Source organism: Branchiostoma belcheri, unplaced genomic scaffold, assembly GCF_001625305.1.
Source record: "Branchiostoma belcheri isolate BF01 breed outbred unplaced genomic scaffold, Haploidv18h27 scaffold4, whole genome shotgun sequence".
NCBI classification, from domain to species: domain Eukaryota; kingdom Metazoa; phylum Chordata; class Leptocardii; order Amphioxiformes; family Branchiostomatidae; genus Branchiostoma; species Branchiostoma belcheri.
The window spans coordinates 572896-593146 of record NW_017804020.1 but is presented as its reverse complement, the minus strand read 5'-3'; the positions used below and the strand labels follow the sequence as shown (position 1 = coordinate 593146).

General features: G+C 40.6%; 5 protein-coding genes across 5 annotated transcripts in view; all 5 read left to right on the top strand.

Moving 5' to 3' along the window:
* Positions 1–4379, top strand: part of LOC109476875 — an 11386-nt gene extending 7007 nt beyond the window's left edge. Inside the window, exons 7-12 of the mRNA XM_019777890.1 lie at positions 118–438; positions 825–970; positions 1507–2759; positions 3157–3206; positions 3622–3747; positions 4156–4379. Coding sequence (XP_019633449.1) covers positions 118–438; positions 825–970; positions 1507–2759; positions 3157–3206; positions 3622–3747; positions 4156–4379 — 2120 coding nt within the window. The remainder of the gene's footprint in view (positions 1–117; positions 439–824; positions 971–1506; positions 2760–3156; positions 3207–3621; positions 3748–4155) is intronic.
* A 2293-nt stretch (positions 4380–6672) lies between these two features.
* On the top strand, positions 6673–8168 carry LOC109477425 (death domain-containing protein CRADD-like). The gene is made up of 3 exons (XM_019778691.1): positions 6673–7066; positions 7338–7454; positions 7918–8168. Exons 1-3 carry the CDS (start codon positions 6763–6765, stop codon positions 8139–8141), a joined length of 645 nt encoding a protein of 214 aa, XP_019634250.1. The 5' UTR covers positions 6673–6762; the 3' UTR covers positions 8142–8168.
* Positions 8169–9112: 944 nt separating this feature from the next.
* Positions 9113–10782, top strand: LOC109477423 (death domain-containing protein CRADD-like). Its single transcript, XM_019778688.1, has 2 exons — positions 9113–9838; positions 10367–10782. Exons 1-2 carry the CDS (start codon positions 9343–9345, stop codon positions 10582–10584), a joined length of 714 nt encoding a protein of 237 aa, XP_019634247.1. The 5' UTR covers positions 9113–9342; the 3' UTR covers positions 10585–10782.
* Positions 10783–13123: 2341 nt separating this feature from the next.
* LOC109477422 lies at positions 13124–15324 on the top strand. Its single transcript, XM_019778687.1, has 3 exons — positions 13124–13370; positions 14003–14072; positions 14328–15324. Exons 1-3 carry the CDS (start codon positions 13226–13228, stop codon positions 15265–15267), a joined length of 1155 nt encoding a protein of 384 aa, XP_019634246.1. The 5' UTR covers positions 13124–13225; the 3' UTR covers positions 15268–15324.
* A 1483-nt stretch (positions 15325–16807) lies between these two features.
* LOC109477424 (death domain-containing protein CRADD-like) lies at positions 16808–20177 on the top strand. Its single transcript, XM_019778689.1, has 5 exons — positions 16808–16981; positions 17533–17625; positions 18248–18361; positions 18972–19080; positions 19777–20177. The coding sequence occupies exons 2-5, from the start codon at positions 17533–17535 to the stop codon at positions 20109–20111; spliced, it is 651 nt and encodes a 216-aa protein (XP_019634248.1). The 5' UTR covers positions 16808–16981; the 3' UTR covers positions 20112–20177.
* The last annotated feature ends 74 nt before the right edge of the window (positions 20178–20251 follow it).

Below are 20251 nucleotides of genomic sequence, written 5' to 3'. Positions count from 1 at the left end.
GAGAGAGAGAGAGAGAGAGAGCGAATAGGCTTTACAAAATAAATATGTTAACGAAATAACTGGTCCACCAATCAATTATGATACTAGTAACACATAATGCCTTATGTTGTGACGTAGGCCACATGGAAGAGGCCGCATCATCACAACGACGTCCAGTCGAAGATAGCCGGTCATTCAAACTAGCCACCAGTACGGGCATCAGTCGAGACCTTTCCCATATTGTCGGCTCCAAGGAACGTCCAGCCATCTCAATCTGGGACTTTGCAGGGCACGGCATTTACTACAGCAACCATCACGTCCTGTACACACATTACGCCATCTACATTCTCACCCTGAATCTCAAAAATCCCCTCAGCGCTGACCTTAAGCCTCAGTCTGCAGAGGAGGAGGATCAGTCTGGTATCTGTGCAGAAGCTCTGCAGCTCAAAACAGAAGGAGGTAAGCAGTGTACCCGTGATTTTGGGTAAGGTCAGAGGTAATTAAGCCACAGAGACAGCCTAGACAAAAGACTATGGGCCTCAATCGTAGACCATAATTCATCATATGCACTGTGGTACACATGTCTGTGTTGTAGCTTCGTTAAGGGTACACGTAGTACGATAAAGGTTAAACATTCTAAAATAAAAGGATGTGTGGCCAATCTCTTGAATGAGTTGTAGGTATTTATAATAATTTCAAATAAGCTTGTGAAAGATGACAGTACACTGTAGCTAAAATATGTTATTCGCTACACGTATAAGACAAAAATGATTTACATAATTACGATGTTATTGCAGAGTAGATTTGACTTGGTTGCCACTTTGTCTATTTCATCGCATACTCAGATCTCGTCGACTACCATCTAGAGTCGATTCGAGTGCACACCAGGCCAAAGAAAAGAGACTTGAAGGATGGCGATCAAGCAGAAGATGACAAGAGGGACAGAGAACCCACTGTCATTGTGGTCGGCACACACAAGGACCAAGTAATGGTAAGGCCCGGCCGGACTGTTTGCGTGAACATAAACGATTCATATCAATAATGTACACATATAGCACTCGAAAGCTCAAAGGCGCAAAGCTTTGCATAAAGCCCTCATCACACATTAGGAACCTTAATTCCTAAGGACTTGACTCCCGACTACCCCTCTACCAATGTTGGCATTGGATTTAGAGTAATCTATAGAATTCACCCTATGCTGCCCCCAATACAAATTCCAAGCAGCTTCTCAACTTTGAATTTTCAAAAAAACGTACTATAGTAGTTGGTTGGCGCAGAAAGACCTAAACCTAACACTCAAAACCACATACATGTATGATTATCGTGATCTCTCACGACATACTCCCAACTATGGTCTGGATAAGGTCGGAAGACATGGCTTTGTGTGCCAGGGCTGAATATGGTAACATAATCATGATATAAATAAAACCAATGATCTGAGCTAAAAGAATAATCATATAGCTAATTACAATTTCTCTGTTGCTCTGGTACATGAACATTGACATAATGATTTATTTTCTATTTCAGACGAAAACGATCACAACCTTCCACGCTGATATCAAGGCACATCTGAAAGGAAAGGCCATTAACAAACATGTGTACGACAGATGCTTTGCCATTGATAACACCAAGCGTGACCCAGAAGATCCAGAGTTGTCAGAGTTGAGAGATGCCATCCTCAATATTGCCCAAGAGCAAAACCACGTGGGCAGGAGAATCCCAATCAGCTGGCTGGAGCTGAAGTCAGAGCTCATCGAAATGACGAAGCAGGGAAGATCGTACTGCAGTCTCCAGGATGTGATTGATGCTACTGACCACTCTCGCGTACCAGAGGGATTCACACCAGAAGAAAACGCCGTCATCATCCTGAGGTTCTTCCATCTGTGTGGAGACATCCTCTACTTCGACACCCCGGAACTCCGCAACTTTGTGGTCCTGGACCCGCAGTGGTTCGTGGATGTCCAGAAAACCATCATCACCATCCCGGAGTACCGACGGGATGGAAAGCCCACGCAATGGGAACGGCTTGAGGATGAAGGGGTGTTAGAGGGCACTCTTGTAGATGCCGTGTGGGGGAACAAGAAGAAACAAGAAGACCTCAAGTGTGACCTCATTGCTTACAAAGATGAGCTGCTGAAGATGATGGAACAGTTCGACCTGGTCCTGCAGTGCAGTCCTGAGAGTGAAGATGGAACGAGTACAGCCACCTCAGCAGACACCACGTATTTCGTCCCCTCACTTCTTACTGCAGCGACGGAAGAGGCGAAGTTGTTCCCCAAAGGTACAAATCGCAGCAAGCCTATTTTTGTTGATTTCAATGACAAGTTCTTCCCCATCGGCCTTTATCATCGCCTCGTCATTGCCTGCATGCGACGTTACAAGAGGAAACCACCACTGGCATATGCAAACTGTGCTAGGTTCGTCACAAACAACAGGAGGCAAACCTTCGTCATCACCAAGGAACGACACTACCTCAAAGTGGAGCTGTCGTCGTCGGTCAAAGAAGAGTCAGCCTGCTTCAGCCATGGTCCAGCTGTTCGTGAATGTCTCGATGAAGACCTTAAGAGGATCATCGGTGACTGGATCCCCGGGATAGGGTACAAGTGGTACTTTGGCTGCTTCTGTGCGGAACACAAAGAGATGGAGCGAGAAGAGAACAGGTTCATCCCAATCACAACTGAGGACGTCGAGGAATGGTTTCAGGAAGGAGAAGCTGTCTGTGATCAGTTTGAACCTGCTACTACCACGATTAAAGACATCGGCCTCGCACATTGGTACCAGTAAGTATGCTTTGTATGGTTCAACCGTGCTTAGCAATGCCTCAAGATAGCGAAGTTTTTTTTCCGATGTCGCAGGAATATGAATGTTTTTTTCTTTGTTGACTTTTGACCTCTGCTATTAATTTTGAATTTACCTTATTAAGTTTTGTAATCTCCATATACCGTTTGTGCAAGTTTTGTTTATGTTTCATTTCATTATGTTATGTTGACCCCAGGAAGAATAGTGCCTAAGTACTAATGGGGATCGAAATAAACAAACAAACACTGGCTCGAAACATCACCGCGAAAAGTACACATATCATATCATATCATATCATATCATATCATATATTAAGTAAAACAGTTGTGACGATAAGTGATTTTTTTTCAATCATTTTTTTTCATCATTGTTTTTCAGAGATGAATATGCCGAACAAAGGAACATAGTCCTGCCACAAGCTTCATCAGGTTGGTGAAATAAACTTTTTTGTTAAGTTAAACAGTCGAGAATGTGGCCAAATAAAGCCACAAGCCCCCAGCCAATCAGAGAGCGCGCCGCGCCATGACGTCATTTTCCCGCGGATGAGCCCCACTCCAAAGGAGCGATATCCATGTGTCTGCAGGTAGATGTAGAAAAGAGGGTTCTAGAGCGATAACAAATGTTTTAAAAATTCATTCATCAAAACCTGACCACTCTATGACAACTAGCGAAAGAGCGTCGTGCGTTACCGCGCGAGAAAAAGAGTCCGATGTTAGGGCACCCCCCGTGTTACACCACGGAATATATATATTGATAAAACTAAGTATTGAAGGGTAGATCATTGTCAAATATATTTGAAACCCATGAGTCGCTTGAAAATCACATTCCTGTAACCATATGCAGACGATGCAGTCGCCCAGGAGATGGCAAAAATGCAACTCAGCAACCGGCAACACATGGCGGTCCCACCTGAGGTCGACAGCGAGCCAGTCACGGAGAAACAGCTCAACATGCTGGCTGGGAAGCTTGGTGAGTTGTCGAGGTTTTGCATTTGTGACGTGTTCAATGCGACATGATAGTAAATAGGTACTCTGTATACTAGTAATCATTGTACATGTACGTAAGCTACATCGTACCCAATATCGTGCCACTCACAGAGAGAGAGAGAGAGAGTCAGAATTGCTACTCAGTTACTGAAATAACATGAGCTTCACCACTGCACCAGAAGACAATTGTGAACTCGCAGGGACACTGATTCTTTATAATGAATGACAGTACATCTACTACACATTTTTACCACACAGGGCTAGTATTACAACAAAACATGTTGCTCAGACATGTTGAGAAGTCTATCGTTTAGGTCACTGAGTTTGTTAATGTAGCTACCGTGTCTCGCGTTTGCCATGAAAATGACAAGGTATCTCTGTGTTTATCCAGGGAAAGACTGGGAGAATCTGGCCATACACCTGGACCTGACGACGGCAGACGTGGACAGGTACAAGGCAGACAACCCTTACAACACCAGGTCACAGATATTCTCCATGCTGATGGGCTGGAGGGCCAGGAAAGGGTCCGGTGCGACGGTGGGGGCACTGGTCCGCAATCTGGAGGAGTTTGGCGTCGCTCTGGACACGTTTGAGTTCCTAACTCAGAAAAGTTAGATCAGGCTAGTCCTTTGAGATGGATCTAGAAGCCTGGATCTAGATCGAGAAAGAAAGAAAGAAAGAAAGAAAGAAAGAAAGAAAGAAAGAAAGAAAAATTGTTGTATTTCTATATATCTAGGCACTTAGTCTAATTAGCTTTCCAAATTATTTTCCATATTTGTATATTCTGCTTATAAAAAATAATGTACATTTGTATGGTTAAGTTTGCATCGTCCTGAAAAGCACCCCCCCCTTCTGCTCTAGGTGGAAAATTGCACATTCAAAATATTTTTAAAATGTTTAAGTCCAAATCTTGAGAATCATGTGCATTTGGACATTGCACATGGGTAGTTCGAGCCCTGATATCTTCTTATTCATTCATGTTGGAAAATATCCAGCTAAATAAATGTAAGGAGGCGATGATGAATATTGCAAAGAAGCATCAGAAGATGTATTTTCAAAAATGTAGAGGACTTTCATGGTATTGAATGACTGAAGATTACTACTATGATAGGTATATATGATGTATGTGAAAACTCCATATAAGCCAAAGGCACAAAAACTGTGCCGCAGAATGAAAACTTGCCCACAGACTGATGTAAACACAACAAATTATTTTACATGTACTTCTTATAAAAAATAATGTACATTTGTATCATGGAAGATCTTTTTTGTGTTGGACCTTAAGTTTTAACCCTAAACAGTACTAGATCTAGTAGTAAGAATCAAAATGTCAGTTGATTCAAAATGTTTTATGGCAATGTTCTGAATTATAGAATAGAATAGAACTTTATTGCACGACAATTGCACATGGTACAATGTATGGCAAACTACATAAGGAGAGTAACAACAATAAAATAAGTGTGTTGAATAAGACCTAATGTCGAATAAAACCTAACATATCTATATCATAATTATTCAAATAATAAGGGATATCACAAGTCTTTGATAAAGTGTTACAATCGAGTGGGCTAATCACAAGTTTCAGTATTTTTTCTAATAACAAAGCATTCCTTTATATATCTACCTATTTTTGCGTTGTGGGGACCATTACATGTAAAGATATATTCAAATCTGTCTCCAACATCAAGACTCTTGAAATCTATGGTACTTGATTCGAGAAATGTGAATAGCTTGTTACGTATAACATCATATTTGGTACATTCCATAACAAAATGAAATTCATTTTCAATATGCTTTGGACAAAATGGACAGAACCTTTGGTCAGGGGCTATATTGTAATATCTACCTGTTTCAATATTCAATTTATGGCTACTGATTCTTAATTGAGTTATTGCTTTACGAATTTCAAAGTTATCTATATCACAAAGGTATGTTTCTTGGTCATAACAGTTTTATGAATGACGTGAAGGGACAGTCGAAGATGATGCATATTTGTTTTTAAAGATTTGATCGCTGAAGTCTGCGAATTTTAATTCTTTAAAATGATTGTTTGCGCTTTGTTCATAGATTAAACTTTCACAGACAGAACACCGAATGAGTCTCTTTTATTCCATGATCAAAAGTCACCTGCGTTTCTCGTGATCTTTTCATAATTAAACCGCGAGAGCTGGATGTAAATGTGCCCGAGTGTCTTACTCTCTAAACAAAGATTTTGGGGTTTTGCGTCTTTTTAGGCTTTTTTTATCGTGCTTTCTATTTTGCACTGGTATTTTTTACACCAAATATACCAGACTAAGTGCAAGAAAAGAAAGCCCGATAAAAAAGCGTAAGATGACGCCAAAAATAAGCCAAAACCCAAACCTTTGTTTGGAGAGTAGAGTGTTACAGAGCTTGTCAGTGTGAGGTCACACCAGTGAGGTCACACCACCTGATACGTTACCTTTCACCTTTTACAAACAAAACAAAACAAAACAACCGCGCAGGTGACCCACAGGTCATTTCCTACTGCTGCCATGTAACTACTGGTAAACAAATATCATAAATTGTGGAAACGGTCAGTGGAGGAAGAAACAGCCGTATCTTGGACAAACCTAGCTTCCACACTATAGCCGTGTTCCAATACACCAAATACAGTGATTTTACCCTGCACAACAAGAAACATTTTGTGAGGCTTGTCATTCATTAACTTGGACGGCTTACCTGTAAGAATGAATGTCCAGACCAAAAAAAAGTTACGTACGAAATCAGGTAGAAGAATTCCATGTACATGCTCTGTTACCGATTGTCCGAATAAATGTTTGTTGGAAATTATTATCAAGTCTGGTATTGCAACTGGGACCTTTCTAGTTTTTAAAACGATCGCACGGTAATTTGAGCCTTGTTTGAGGGATACACTACTTCCGGGTTTCGTGTGGGCAGGGGGCAGACATTTTGGTAGACGGTACCGTCTGTACACCTGTGCAGTTTAATACCTTCAGCAGTGCCCCGGTACCGGACTATGTCGTCCCAAATCTCTGCACGTGTCCGACTGTACCATAAAATATATGAAAACCTGGTTGATAGTGACGTGAAGAGCCTCCGAGCCATGCTGGCTACTGACAACAAGCTAGGGCGAGCTAGACTCGAGAAGGCCAACCCTCAGGAAATCTGTATCATGTTGGAGGAGGCTGGTGTGATTGGCAAGGGGAACCTGGGTCTTCTGATCGAGCTGCTGTCAGCTCTTGGGCAGAGAAGGTTGGCTGAGGAAGCAAGGAAAGTCGAGGAAGAAGAACAGAAAGCTCTTCAAAGTGAAAATGAAAGAAGTAAGTCTGTGTTTAATAGACAGTAACGCCCACTCAAAATCCACGTTACTTGTTTGTATTTTCTTGCCATGCTGGTATGCCCTATCCCCCTGAACCCTGGTCACCAATCTAAAGCATGACTAGTGTCTTACACGGTACACACACTTTTATTCAGCATATACATGTACAGAACAACACACGTTTTCCTTGTAGCCTTTTCCATGACGAACCATGTTACGGAGAATATGGACTAGAGTTTCACAAAGTGTGCTTTATCGTTTGTGCTTAATAGAGAAGGATAACGACGTGGTCGACAGTTTGGAAAGACTGGCGGTCAGAAGTAGTGAAGCAGACAACACCAGCAGCCGTGTGACAGAACAGCAACTCAACAAATTGGCGGGAAACTTAGGTAGGTCACAGGACAGGACAGTCATTATGACTAACAATACATACATACATGACTTCATTGTGGTGTCTTCAAAGAAGAAAATATTCTGTGATAATTACTCGTTATACTGTTGTTATCTAACAAGAACGGTACTGTCTATGAGATTGTTCAATGTGGAACTTTGAAGCCATGACAAACCATGTATAAATTTATTTGTGATACTAGTACCTAGGTCTGTTTATTGACATAATGTGTCTACTAATCTTCCTGGAGTCCTTCCATCATAAGTAAAATACAATTATTGCATACTGTCATAACTACAATTTCATACAACGGCAGCATAAATAACAATTGTTTAAGAATAACCAAAACCTGTGACTATGATATAATAAATATAACAATAATAATACAATAACTACAATAAAGGTATACAGTAAAATATAGTAGAGAGATAAATCAAAACTTTCTGTTTGTTTTCCTTTAGGTTCAGAGTGGGAGAACCTAACCATACACCTGGGCATGAAGAAAGCAGACGTGGATAGGTTCAAGGCAGAAAACCCCTTCAACATGCGCTCTCAGATTTTCTCCATGTTCGTGGACTGGAAAGCTAAGACCGCGAAAGACGCCACGGTGGAAAAGCTCGTTAGCGAGCTACGCAGTTTTGGTATTGACCAGGATAAATTTGAATTTCTGCTAAATGAGACATAAGATGAAGTTTTTATACTTAGTAAAATTGAAACAGTCTACATCAAAGAACTTTGCCATGTCTTTATTTCATGTCTGTCATCTTTAGTTGGGGTAACTCAGTGGATTGCTTGCTTGTTTGTTTGTTTGTTTGTTTGCTAGTTTGTTTGTTTGTTCTCCTTTAGTGTTACAGTGGCATGACCACTAGCTTCTTTACGCTGTGGTCACAAAAGAGTTAACATAGAAGCAAACACATCAAGAACATACCATAAGTTATAATAATAATTTAAAAATAAGAATAATAATAATACCTTGAGTAAGATCATTACATAAATATAGTGCTAGATGATAAGGACTTCAGGACTTCTCAATTAACATCAAATGCATGATGCCTTTAACCTCGAGAGTGTTACACTCTGAAAGACCCAGTGCACATTCAATTTGTAACGTTACACTAGTGACCTTAGGGTGCCTTTTAATGTGCTGAAACTGGCAAAAAAAAGTCAACTTATTACTATGCAATTTTCGAAAATCTAAATCTGTTGTGGACGCGATTTCTCATATTTCCGTGTGATATTATAAATTAAACTGAGATTTATTACAATTTTGCCTTACCTGCAAACATGTTTGAGATTACTTTTAGAACTGACAATTGACAATGAAATTGTCATTCTTGAGCATCAGTTTAGACCCTTTTATTTTGGCAACAAGTTCATAACAAGCAAAGAAAGCTTGGAATGACATTGTCACGAAGAAAATGCAAATGCATGCGTGCATGCACAATACACCACGTAGATGTGCTACTAGCATCAGTGTTCTTAGGTTAGTACTATTATTTAGAGGGCTGCCATAGTCTCGCCCAATGCATGACGGGTAACACAAACAAGTGTCAACGTACTACTAGTATCAGGCGAAAGGTCAGCTGGCAGGAAGCTCGCAACCAGAAGTATGTGGCTCCAGTACTCCTGTTACGGCCACCATTAGCGATACAATCTTTTCTTAGGCCTGAAGAAGGACTCCTTGCAAAGCCAATACTACTCCTACTTGGGATTTAACTACCTCGGGTCTGTTGTAAAGCTGGCAGGTGAATTGTTGTCAGCTGCACGTATAATATGTTGGCTTCATGGAGGAACTCAAGTTGACCCGCCCAACACAACAGTCTTCTCAGCGTTCCTTCCTGTAACGTTCTAACTGGTATCTGACTGTGGTAAGTGGATCTAGAAGTATGGAGGAGAGGCACAGGAAAATCCTGAAAGGGAAGTTCAAAGACCTGACCAGGGACCTCAGACCTGACGATATCATGGACCACTTGGTGCAGGAAGATATCCTAGACTTAAGCGACCTGGAGTTGGTGCGGGCACAACCAGTGAGCAAGCTACAGGTGGAGAAACTACTGAGTATCCTTGTTTCCCGGGGTCCCAGTGCCTTCCATGTGTTTCTGGAGTCTCTTGAAGACCGGTACCCGTGGCTGTACGATGATATGAAAGAAGAAGATGAGAACACGAGCCCAGGAAGTGACGAATACATCACTCCCAGTGATGCACGCCGTCCCGTACAAGAAACAAGAAGGACGTCGGGCTTACGCCAAAGAAGCGGCCGTACCGAAGACGACACCCGTACCACGCGCCTTACCCCGCGTCCTGAGCCCGTGTACGTCCCTCCTGAAGTCGCCAGCAAGCGGGTCACCGAGAAACAGCTAAACACCTTGGCCGGAAACTTGGGTCAGTAGTAACTATAAACAGGTGTCACATGAATGTGTACTCCTGCTAAAATAAATGTGAGATTTGCTCTGCTCTCTTTAAGAGCTTTAACAGAATGCTATTCAGTTTCTCTGTTTTCCACTACATTTTAGATATTTTATCTGAATATTTATTCGCTTTTTAGCATGTGATGATAGGGCTAGAAATAACGTCTGCATGTGCAGGTTAGTACAGGCAAAATTGGAGCTATGCATGTGTCTATTTGCACCAAACCTACACTTGGTGTACTTGGTGTATGTGAATGTTTGCTGAATTGACTGTTACCACCTTTGAAGTACGAAATAAATAGTGGTAATCGTTTCTGAATACTACTGTTCAATGTGATTCATACGTCTTTAAATTCAGAGTAGTGCAGGTAAAATCTAAGTAAATTTCAATGTTACCCGCACAGAAAAATATTTGGAGCCCAAATAACCAAATTTCAGGTCTCCATGGAAGGAATGACAGCAGCTTATATAATGGTAACAAAGTTTTCTCATCTTTCTTCAGGTTTGGAGTGGGAAGACCTGGCCATACACTTGGATATGAAGAAGGCAGATGTGGACAGGTTCAAGGCAGAGAACCCCTTCAACATGAGGTCCCAAGCCTTCTCCATGTTAGTCGCATGGAAGGCCAGACAAGGGACGAACGCAACCGTGAGGGAGCTAGTGGACAAGCTTGAAGACTACAGGATTGACCAAGAAAAAATCAGATCTATCATAACGTAAACAAATATGGCATAGATGATCCGGAGTCAGTAAGTTATGATCAGGGCATGGGGGCAGTAACTTCTGAAATACACAGTGATATTATTGAATCAGATATGATGATGGTGGCTTGTCATGTACATGTACATTCCTTTAACTAGGCAATGTCCGGTGTCCTATATGACACAACGCAAAATAACAAAAAAATGAAATAAAATACTTTGCCACTTACACGTCGTAGTTGCAGTAATTGTCAAGTTTAATGTATACGCAATTGCATATCTCTTGCTCTGTAATAAATAAATTTCCAGCTGCATAAATACATTTCCAGTGTGGAATGGTGTCTTGCTTGAATTGTAGATTAAACAGTCACAAAATGACATTAATGAAATATGTTCTAACCATAGAACTTGTTTTCGCTTCTACTTGTTGATACATTACAAGATTGTAAATTTAAGTGTCCGCTGTGGTAGCCGTAAAACATTATTAAATTGTATTTTTACACGTTTTAGTGTGTAAATTGTAAAATGATTTATTATAGTTGTTTGTAGCCACCCCCAGTAGTTATCCCAAACCCACGACACTGGGCTACGTGCAGTACACACATGACGTGACGCTGTCCAGTTACCTTTGACTTGCGGCAGTACAAATAGGTACCTTGACACCAGAGGCCACCTTCTATTGTTGCACGAATGTAATCGACTCGACGATTGGCTAGCGTGACTATTTTGCGCATACAGCTTTGAACTCCCCCATAAAGGAGCTAAGTAAATTGTCGACCAATAGTGTACTTGCTTACTATGAGGACAGACTCGGCTACCTGGCGACGTCTCTCTCAGTCTGGACCCCTTTGGAAGCCTCGAAAAGGAGCGGGTGCACCCCACAGTTTCCTTGTCGGGGTGTGGCATTCAGTCTGATCTATCGTGAAGCTATAACTATCACTGAAGCTATAACTAGCCCAACTTAGACCAGGAGAAGCCTTTCGAAGACCGAAGAAACATCGAGAAGCACAAGTAAGTACCTGATGAATATTTGATTATGTGAAAAACAGGTGTGTAACTTTGGTTTCACTTTTGTCACGTCCCTTTTCGGGGTGTGGCATTCAGTCTTACATAGTGTCTTACATAGTGTGATCTCTGGACTTCTAAAGACTATAAAATAACGTTATGTAAATCTAAAAAAATTCATCCTTGATACGTTTTACCGGCATGAAGTTTTCCAAACTACAAATTAAAGTCTTTTACAGATCAAACGGGCCAATAGAAAATTCAGGGGCCCCAAGGGGGGGGGGGGTTAAAAAAGAGTTTGAAGGGTTCTGACAATGAATATTATACCATACTTGCAAAGAATGATCACATGAGGTATTTCGATATCCCTCTTTAATGTCATCTAGATTTGATATTTGTAGAGTTGAGTCTCGTGTGCTTTATGGGTGTTGGTACGTTTCCGAGCTTCCCCTAAAGACTGCCCCCTATTTTTTTTCATTACTCGGTTATGTACGAGTCGTTTTCCCTTGGAATTTGACCTGCAGAGTTTGAGCGGTAACTTTTTTCAATAGTTTCTAGAAAGGGCATCGTTTACTACGGTGCATTTTATTCATTGAGTTATTGTGGTGTACACATTTTATGTACACATTATAATATGTAAAGAGACATAAAAACTACGTGTACGAAAATACCTATGACCTTATAAATGACGTCAGACCAATAGTTTACCGACTAAAATCAATCAATCAACTCGGCATTCAAACTTCATTGTGCAATAATTGTAACAGGTACAATGCATGACAGTACTAAATATCATGACTAATATCTACGCCATTGCTAATAACAATGCTACGAAGTTCTATACACTACGCTACTCTATGTGAGTGGTATAATATACACGTATATGGAACATGGATTACATGATAATACACATTAGTTCTACACTATACCAGTACTAGTATTTCATACGAGACTTCTATATAACGTACGACCAACGCTGTGCTACCTTATAAATGGTACAAGTCAAATTCGGTCTGTATTCAGTGTCACACATTCATTGATGAATATGAATAGCGTTAGTTTCTATGTTTGTTTCTTTTTGTGATACACAGTGGCTGAACAACTATCTCAAGGTGTGGCCAAGATGACTCTGAGTGAAGAGCGTGTGACAGAGAAACAACTCAACGTCCTGGCTGCCAAGTTAGGTTAGTGTTGCTAGTGTCTACTAACTTGCGAATAACAGGTGGTGACATGAACATGGGAGGGGTTTGGTGGTTAATATTAAAAAATAAACAGTAAATTAAAGAAAGATTGTCGAAAAGCAGTCGTATGACCGTACAAGCATATCGAGAATAAAGAATGGATTACTACTACTACTACTACTACGACTACTTCTACTGCTACTACTGCTACATTAACAGGTTAGGTTGCAATTGTACATGTTCAAGACCTAACTCGTTGATGATACCAAAAGTAACGTTAACCTAAAACAAACACTTATTTTCATGAATCCACTGATGATGTGTCATATGGAACAGTATACAAGTGTACTTGTAATGTTTTGGAATTTAGGTGCGGAATGGGAAGACCTAGCCAGACATCTAGGATTGAAGAAAGCGCAGATATATGCGTGCAAAGCAAACAACCAGCTCAACGTGCAGTCCCAAATATTCGACATGCTGACGAAGTGGAGAACTAATGCCTGGGAAGACGCCACCGTTGCGAACCTTGTTCACAAGCTTCGTACCTGCGAGCCCGATCCCATTGACAAGGAGGCATTCGAACATTTACTTCCCCCCAAGGAGCAGACAGATGGGTCAGGTATGAACAAGGAACGTCCTTGGTATGAAGAGGCATTTCTTCAAACCAACTAACTAGATCTAGCGATCTTTGTGGTATTGTTTAAGAGTTGAGTTTTATTGGAGAGCGACGATTTTATGTGGAGAGTTAAAGACCAAACGTCGAAATGACACCAAAAAAGTCCGTAAAATACAAACAAATATCGGCCTTCTAAAAGTGAATTTCGGAGACTCTCTAGCAAGCTTCCCAATCGCCCACATCGGGCATCTCTATTTGCATCTCTATTTTTGCATCTTTGTGTTTTACTTTTGCCTTTCTGTGCTTTTTCCTGAGCTGACATCACTGGGTGACATCAGCTCAGGAAAAAATATAGACATGCAAAAATAACATGTAGAGATGCAAATCGCCTGCCAGTACTGGCTTGTGCTGACTTTTCCAAGGCAGTGCATTACAATTTCGAATATAACAGGAGAATTGTGCATATTTATTGTAAATGTGTCTGTTAGCCAGGTAATACTAGTTATGTAAATTACAATCAGCTAACGTCATATTTTGGTGTCATGAGCACTTTAAACATCAAAACTAGGCCACGTTGAATCATTCAAAGTAAAGGTGTAGAATACCCGAAATCAGTCAATTTCCTGCTCTTTTAGGATCCGGATCAGCAGAGGCAGCGACACCACCGGTACAGGAACAGACAGCACCGACCTCACTTGACCCAAGGTTAGACGACAAGGTTCTCTAAAAAGTAGCTAAGTTATTGTGACAATCCTACAACACTATATTCAAACCACAATTGTATGACCAATTGTATTAGATGTCGTCGAGTTGTACGTTGGATAGTTTGCTGAGGTGGTAACTTTGCATGCAGTGGTCTCCACTAATTCTTGTTAGTTTTCATCATCATGTTAATTTTAGTGGAATCCAAATAAACTATTTTAACATCAAGAGTAACCCTATGCCTATGTATCATATCAGGGTGCTTCAGCTTTTGCAGCAAGCAACAGCCATCGTGCAGAAGACGAATCCTGGTGTCGACTTCACTAAGAATGAAGAGGAGATGCTGCAAAAGATCAAGGAGTGGAAGGCACCGCTGAAGAAGCGTGTGGAGAACTTTTCTAGTGCCATCAACTATAGTATCGATTATGAAGGGTTTTCCGCAATTAATGACAGCATGAAGTCAGTCTGCTTAGTAGAATACCCCGATGGTCATGGCTCCGGGTTCTTGATTGGTCCCAAATATGTCATAACTGCTAATCACGTTTGGGAAGCAGCATACACAAGCTTCAGCCAGGTTACTGACCCACAGAAGTTCCTTGTCCATTTCCATATTTCAGGTACAAGGAGGCTGACCTTCATATTCAAACCTGATATCTTTCTCGCCCGTGATGGTAACTTAGACTATGCTATCTTTGAAATACACCCAGCATCCCCCACTCTTCCCGCAGTCTCTGAAACAATGCAATCAGAAGGCATATGTCCCCTGGGTACCAGGATAGTTGCAAATGAGGCCGGTGTGGGTAACGAAGATATCGTAGTGATTGTTGGACATCCAGCCGGACAAGGGGGTAGAAAAAGGGTGGACTTTTGTTCCATGGTAGCAGTTGATGCTGTTACAAGTCGGGCTCTTGCAGTGCTAGGACCCCCAGATAATCTACAGTGGCCCGAGCAGCGCCCAGACAGGGGTAGCTACCACACTTCTGTCATGTTTGAGGGCTCCTCGGGGTCTCCATGCTTCACCAAACATGGTAATGTTGTCTTCATGCACATTTGTGGTTTCCGTCCATACAACGACAGGGAACAAATGGCCCTGAGGGAACATAGCATTGTGGAAATGGGGGTTCTGCTGCTCGGTGTGAAAACGCATGCCCAAGACATACTTCCTAGTGAGGTATTCACTGAGATATTTGGAAGTTGAACAGGTCGTCTGCAAACTTCAGTAGTTTGAAGACTAATTCATGCTGAAAGCCTCTTTTGGGTTACAACATAAGAACACTAATATAAACACTTGACAATGTGATTGTTTCTAAGTCTCTCAATGTTGTGTGAGACCCCTGCTTAACATGAACCAAGGATGTTTATTTACATCCCTGTCCATGAGGGATGTAAAGGATTTTTTTCAGTCTTAAATGCAGCCATCGTAGAGTGTACTAGCCTGTTCTAGCCTGTTTCCCTTGGAATTGTCATGACATTGTCAAGTCATATAGCAAAATAATGTAAATTGTGTGAGTTGTTATTAGTAACAGAACTACATTTGTATTGCTGTACATTACAGTAATTGTTTGCTACGAGTGTAAACCCTCAAAACATACACATGTGCCTTGTACATATGAATACTCAAAAGCAGCAACAGACTGTTGTAGAATTGTAGAACTATATAGGAGTTTAGAATTTATAATCGATTGTTTTGTGCCTCTCACAAGACAGGTAGACTTTCTCAATAATTCACTAGCTAGTTAACTAGCGGATAGAATTAGATTTTATAGAAGACAAGACTCTGTGGTCTCAGAGAAAACATACTTTATACAACTTGATAAGAGAAAATACAATACGTTGTAAGGACGGGGTCAAAATCACCCTGTTGACATTGTCCAGTTGTTGACATTCACGATTTGTCAGATTCTTCATTACATGGTGTAGGTTATGAGTAGAAGTCAATCTTTGTATGGAGATAGTTTTAAGAATGATGCCAGATTGACATCTGCAGTTTTAAAGTATAACATTTCAGAAGATTTAAATGATTGTACTTTTTTAAGAGGTGACGGTGCCATAAAGTATACTGTGCTTATTTTTCTTACTTCTAAGATAATAAATGGTGTGTATTAATAAATATATGTGGCTAATGTCTTTGTGTTGTGAATGTAAGGCTTCAGGTTGAAGAGATGAGTATGTGATCTTAGATACAAACATCATCATTAACCTGCTTTGTATTATCTATCAGGTCCACGGAGAATACAGACATACACTGAGTCTCTCAAATACGTTTTTGAAAAATAAGAATTTAAGGGGTTTTCAAAGGAGATTTTATCTTAAGCTTCCACAGATGTGTATGTGTGTGTGTGTGTGTGTGTGTGTGTGTGTGTGTGTGTGACAATGTAAGACTTTATTACACTCGGACTTTGCACAAAAATAGGTATTAACTACAGAAAGTGGTAAGGAAAAATGCTATAGAAGCGATGTTATAACCATTTCTATATGCATGCAATTTTATAATCATGTTTCAGTAAAACAATGCAGCAAAAACTTTGCTAACAAATCTGTGACAAATATCTGTCTAATAGTGTGTTTCAGTCCCTTCTACATGTATCTGCATTTAACGTGTCAACGTGAAACAGAAACATGTCAAGGTGTTTCATTGACATACAAACAAGCAGAGTTACTCCATACATGTACTTGCCCATGATGGACTAGCAGGTGCACCTCGCGCTAAGCATGACGGGAACTATCCCACCCGCAACTCACTTACTTCCGGGTTTGGCGGCCGCCAGGAGACGAAGGTTCACGTCATGTATTTGACACTTTCTGTGTGATATAAAGCCCTTCACGTCATATCCCTGTGTTTGTCGACATTTTCGTACCGTTCTCAAGACCACGGTGGCAGGAGTGCTGCTCAGAAAAGTTCTAAAATCAAGGTAAGACCCATTTTCAACCACTGCATGTAGTTCGCCGTTGACACAGTAAACAAAACTGGAAGTGGAAACGTGTCTTATGGACACCAACTTGCATATCAGATTTTTGTCAGGTTATAGTGATAGGTATTATGAGGAATGGTTTCAGTTCCATTGCGTATCCCGGTCGTTAAGTCTAGAATACAGACGCTCTAAGTCTTTTTGAAGCTTCTTCCTGGCAATGATTTAGCCTTTAGTCTAGCTTCCAGACTTGAGAAGTGGCTGGAAACGGCCCACTGGAAAAGTATTATAAAACATGCCAGGAGAGTTGGCCCGCAAATGGAGTTAATAGTTTGCCGTTCCTTTTGTTGACCAACTCCCCTGGCATGTTATCTCTCTATTTGGCCAATTTCTACTCTCTGCAGCCACTTCTGAAACCTGGTAGAGGCTAGCCAGTGATGACGGATCTAATTCTTGAGGCACCTGTTCCTCTTGATAGCATAATTGAAACCATGATAATTATATTAACTACTTACTATTGAGTCTGACAATCTACATGTGTTAACTTACTATAGATGGAGGCGAGACATCGGGACATCCTGAGGAGGAACCGGGTGAAACTGGTGAAGACCATCAAAGTACAGCACATCACCAACTTCCTCATACAGGTCAGCCATTGGTCAGGAGCTCACTGGCTTCTTAATTAAATCAAATGTGCCTCTTCTGGACTTGGGGCCAGGACACACAACATGCATCATGGCAGTGTGATTTTAACTGTAGATGTAGTAATTGTGTAGTTTGCTAGCTGATATAAGGTTAGTTGTTATTTGTAACCACAACTCAACTTTAAAGGTGCAGAGAGATTTATTCTTATAAAATATGAACTAATATGCATAGAAGATTCTGATATTCAATACAAAAAATATGAACTAATATGCATAGAAGATTCTGATATTCAATACATTTGCCATGATTGTCTCTGATTATATGTCTATTGTCAAAGTTGTATCAAGTCTTGTGTCTATTTTGCCCAAAACAGCTGTTGACAACTAAAATGTTAACATCTTGTCTAGTTTGCTCATAGAGTCATATGCCTTTCTTCTGCATTGTAAGTATTATTTGGCTTGTTTAACAGGTGGTTGTTATGAATAAAGAACTTTGCTATTTGACTATGTGTAATGCTTCGCATTCTTAAGGCACCATTCTGACTTAACATGCAAAATCTGTTCAAAAAAAATCATTGAAGTTGCCATGAAATTATAATAACAGTTGTGATGTTCTGTCCTGTAGGAGGATGTTCTAACAGAAACCATGGTGGAGGAAATCATGGCAGAGAAAACCAGTCATGCCAAGGCAGAACAGCTACTGGACACACTGGTCACCAGGGGACCTAACGCATTCATGGTACGTACTGTCAACATCATGGTCATTTTTGAATTAGTATAATTTTGTTGGCTTTTCTGACATAGGAAAACTACAATGTTGCAATTTGTTTGATAGTACTGTATTTAAATGCAACTGGACATCTAAGAGGGATGGTAGCCTTGGGCCTTGTAGCAGCCAGCATTTCTATGGCTTTCCCCAAAAAAGAAACCGCTGTGATCATAGAAATGCTAGTTGGCTGCTAGAGTCTGTACAGGCTAGAATTATGTACAAAAATATATCATTTCTGGATAAACTGTTGTTTTAAAAAAAATCATCAACAATTTTGGTTGCTACATGTATATACTTCAGAGCTCAGCCTCACGCTCTTTGTTGTATTTTAAAGTTTAGGAGGGGGCAACCTGAACTATGCTTAGAAATTAAAGGAAGGGGAAGAGGTAGAAGCAGTTCAGAAACTACAAGTCTTTTTCATACAGTACTGGAAGCAAGCAGTTGAAAATACAATGTATCAGTATGATCTTTTGATGTACATTGTAAGTAAAAGATGTTTTCCATTTCACCCATGCTTGTTTCCTATGTGTACTAATGCATTGTATACTTACCAGTGCTGTTGGTTCCATGTACATGTTAGATGTTCTGTAAGTCACTGAAGGAATCCTATGAGTGGCTGAGTAAGGACTTACTGGAGCAGGATCAGAAGAGAGTGGGAACTACTGGTACTAGAGCTGTGCAGTGTGAAGGTGGGTATATCTAGACTTCACTTTGAAATCAAACTGTTCCACAGTCAGATTTAGTGTGTTATAGGTGATACAAGTGTTTTAAGGTCATGCTCTAAATGTCAAAGTACCTGCACAACAACATATTGTGAAAAAAAGGCATCTTAAAACATATCAAATAGCTATTAGAAACATTCATGTAGTTTTAGTGTAAGCCCCTACCCGTAAATCTTTTTGCCAAAAAAAGTACTATCAGCAGCATTCGGCATTGATTAATGCATACATTTAACGTTACATGTGGTTGACATCATACAATACAAGGATAACAATGTAATATCCTCTCTAACAAAAGAGCAAGAGCACATATTTCAACTCTAAAAATGTGTTAAACATTAAAAGAATAAACAAAGTGATCTCCATTCAGTTTTAGCTCTTCAGTACTCATCTACTAGTTGTGACATAGAAGACAGACACCGTGAACAGTATTTACAGGTTCATTGTACTGGGAAAATTCCCCAGCGCTTTATGACAAGCACAATGAGCAATGGAACACAGCTTAACGTCCCGTCCTAGGAACTGTGACCCTTTACAGTAGCATGCATGTCTTTTGAGTGACAATAGCCGGGATTCAAACCCAAAACCTCTTGGTCCAGAGGCAGGGAGGCTACTAGTAACCACTGGACTATAATTACTACATTACTTGTCTCTTCTTTTCCACAGAGGATGTGTTAGAGGACAAAATGGCCAGGATGAACCTCCAGGACTCAGCTAGGGGGACAGAAATCCTAAGAGAGAAGGAACTAAACAAGCTAGCCAGCAACCTCGGTGCCGAGTGGGAAAAACTCGCCATAGAGCTGGACTTCAAAAAGTCTGAACTCTACAAATTCAAGGAGGACAATAAGAACAGTGTACATGGGCAGATATTTGATATGCTATGTACATGGAAGGGGAAACAGGGAAGCAAGGCCACAGTAGGAAACCTGGTGCACAGTATGATAGAAGTTAGCATAGGGGAAGATGTGTACAAGTTTCTTTTAGATGAGCCCAGGGGTTAACTTTTGAACAAGGAATACTTTTTTAGTTTAGATATCAAACTTTTGATAGCGTTAATCTTGCTGCCAATGACAATACAGGACCAGGATGGCATCTAGACCAACTATGTGCCTTAAGTCCTGAAGTTAAGATCAGTCAATGT